Here is a 2,312-nt window from a genome sequence, read left to right on the forward strand (position 1 = left end):
ATTCAAAACGCTCTGGAGACCCTTGCACATTGCCTCAACCAAGTACACCACAAAGAATACATTGCCTGCTATACACTTTCATCTACCAGACACTGTCCATGCCAAATGGTCTCAGCTTGAGTCAATACTTGTTCAGCTATGTGACTTGCTTGTCAAAATGTTCCAAATAGTATACAAGACTGAGAAGGCATGTGTTCTTAACTCTTCCACTCCAAAACTGTATGCTGACTCAGGTCAAAAACAAGGCCAGAGCACTAAGGGGTATTTTCAGGAATGAGACACCTTGTTGCGTAAGGATATGGAGAAGGAAAGCCTTTCAGAGAAGGACAGAAGAGAAGAATTCATGTGACATGCTTTTGAAACAAACAACCTGCCTATTCATAGATTGGTGTAGATCTGGGAAGACCAGAATGCATGGTCATTAAGAAGGGTTGTAGGCAAAAAGAAAATCAAAGAGGCATGGAATCAATATCATCCAACTCAGTGGCGGTACAACTAACTCAGTAGACAGTGAGACCTTTGGGAAGGCTTTAATCCTAATGTTCAGAGTGGTAACGAGAATGATGACAATGACTATGACTACAACACTGGCAAGTGGGCCTACAAGTTTGACAACTTGTCTCTGGTACCTGAATCTCCGGCTACAGGCAATCTCGGGCATTTGATTTCAGAGGAAGCAAGTTTGGCACCAGACAGGTCACGAGAAAATTGAGCTTTGGCGTTTGACTGCAGGCCATCTCCAATGTGTGAGCAAGACCAGAATCACAGATACTCTTCCTAGCAATGACCTTGTAGATTCTGTGGGCAAAGTCAGTCTCCCAGTCACCTACGAGCACATTGGAATCACAAATGAAGTTGGTCTTCCTATTATTGGCAAGTAGGTTCAGATCAAGAACGTGGCTGATTTCCTTGTCGCTGGCAGCCTACTTGTGAGAATAGAAACCAAAGCCAGACGCTCTAGAACAGGCGTTCTTCTTATGAGGTATATGGCCGTACTCACATCTCTTGTTATCCAGGTTCTTCCTGCAGAGCGTATCAGCAAGATTGCACTCCTTGCTGCTATTCTTTGCTTGATTGTTCACAGTCCCCTCATGTGAAATACATGATCTGGTCGCCTCAATGTTCACAATCTCCCAGAGCTTCAGAGCATGGTTCCTTTACTTGCTCTCAAAGGCGCAATCAACAAATAGGAAGCCCTGACGCTTGTAATGAATGCTCTTCTTTCTTTAGCCCCTCTCATCATAATGTGGCTACTGCCATGCACTATGATTTTGACCCTTAGAAGTTCACGAACGCATTCAGATTTTGTCTCGAGGATCTGATCATTGCCGATGAGCCTGTCCACGTAGAGCCCATCCTCACAATCCTTTGATATTGATGTGGCTTCAAAGTGGATGCATCTTACGTGTCAACAGCAGAAACAAGCAAGATCCAGATCAATGGCTCTGTGCAGTGGTTGCATCGTGTGATAGGCTTTGATCCTGGAACCAATGATGTTCCTGCTGTCTCACAAAGTGCTGTCAACAATTTCGTGGGCTTTTTGGCTCGTTTATTTCCACCCCACCACAGCTGTGTGATCTCATGGTCAACAGCTGCAGTGACTTCCTACAGGCGGTAAATTCACCTATGACCATCAGCAAGGCTACCTTACAAATTCTACATGACATGAGCCAGCAAGACGTCTACATCATCAAGCCCTGCACTCTCGATGCTGCTGGCAATTGGCCCTGGCAGCTTATTGTGGAAATTGCTGCAATAGCTGCTGAGATCTTGTGGCATCCATGGGGCACAGAGAAGATCAGCGTTGTTCGTGAGCTCACGAAGTGGGGTATTCCTTTTAGAACGGTGCTTCCAGTTTTCAAATGGAGTCTGTTCCTGCCCCACATGAAGAAGTCTGGTCTCTACTGTGGCCTTGGTATTCAGCAGCTGGGCTTCAAGACATCCAAGGAAGAGTACGCTATGTATGAGGATGCTCGTGATGACTTCCTCTTGTGCAGCCCACATGCTATACAGGCTGCATTGGGTGCAGGTGGAATTGTTTGGCAACTGGCTGTTCAAAGACTCCATTCAACCCTTGTCGCAGGGTTCCAAGGCTGGTTGAGCCACCAAGCAACGGTGTTACTGAACGGGCACTCTTACGTGACTGATGTCCTTAGCACAAAGAGGACTTGATCTGTGGTGTGTACAGGGTTCTTGTGTGTGGGTATTCCCCAAACTATTGTTTGTTGCATGCCACTAATTCACCATAGTACATTCTATGGTAAGTGCCACCAATTATTCTTGATGGCCGAAGCGATCAACCTGGCTTACCT

The 2,312-nt window shown here is 46.0% G+C and overlaps 1 protein-coding gene across 1 annotated transcript; it reads left to right on the forward strand.

The window, feature by feature from the left end:
* Positions 1-1,665: 1,665 nt before the first annotated feature.
* On the forward strand, positions 1,666-2,101 carry PHACADRAFT_203188 (uncharacterized protein; the record flags this gene model as incomplete). Its single annotated transcript, XM_007403246.1, has 2 exons — positions 1,666-1,961; positions 2,014-2,101. 2 exons carry the CDS (start codon positions 1,666-1,668, stop codon positions 2,099-2,101), a joined length of 384 nt encoding a protein of 127 aa, XP_007403308.1.
* Between the last annotated feature and the right edge of the window lie 211 nt (positions 2,102-2,312).

The sequence above is a fragment of the Phanerochaete carnosa genome (assembly GCF_000300595.1).
Source record: "Phanerochaete carnosa HHB-10118-sp unplaced genomic scaffold PHACAscaffold_913, whole genome shotgun sequence".
Taxonomy (NCBI): Eukaryota; Fungi; Basidiomycota; class Agaricomycetes; order Polyporales; family Phanerochaetaceae; genus Phanerochaete; species Phanerochaete carnosa.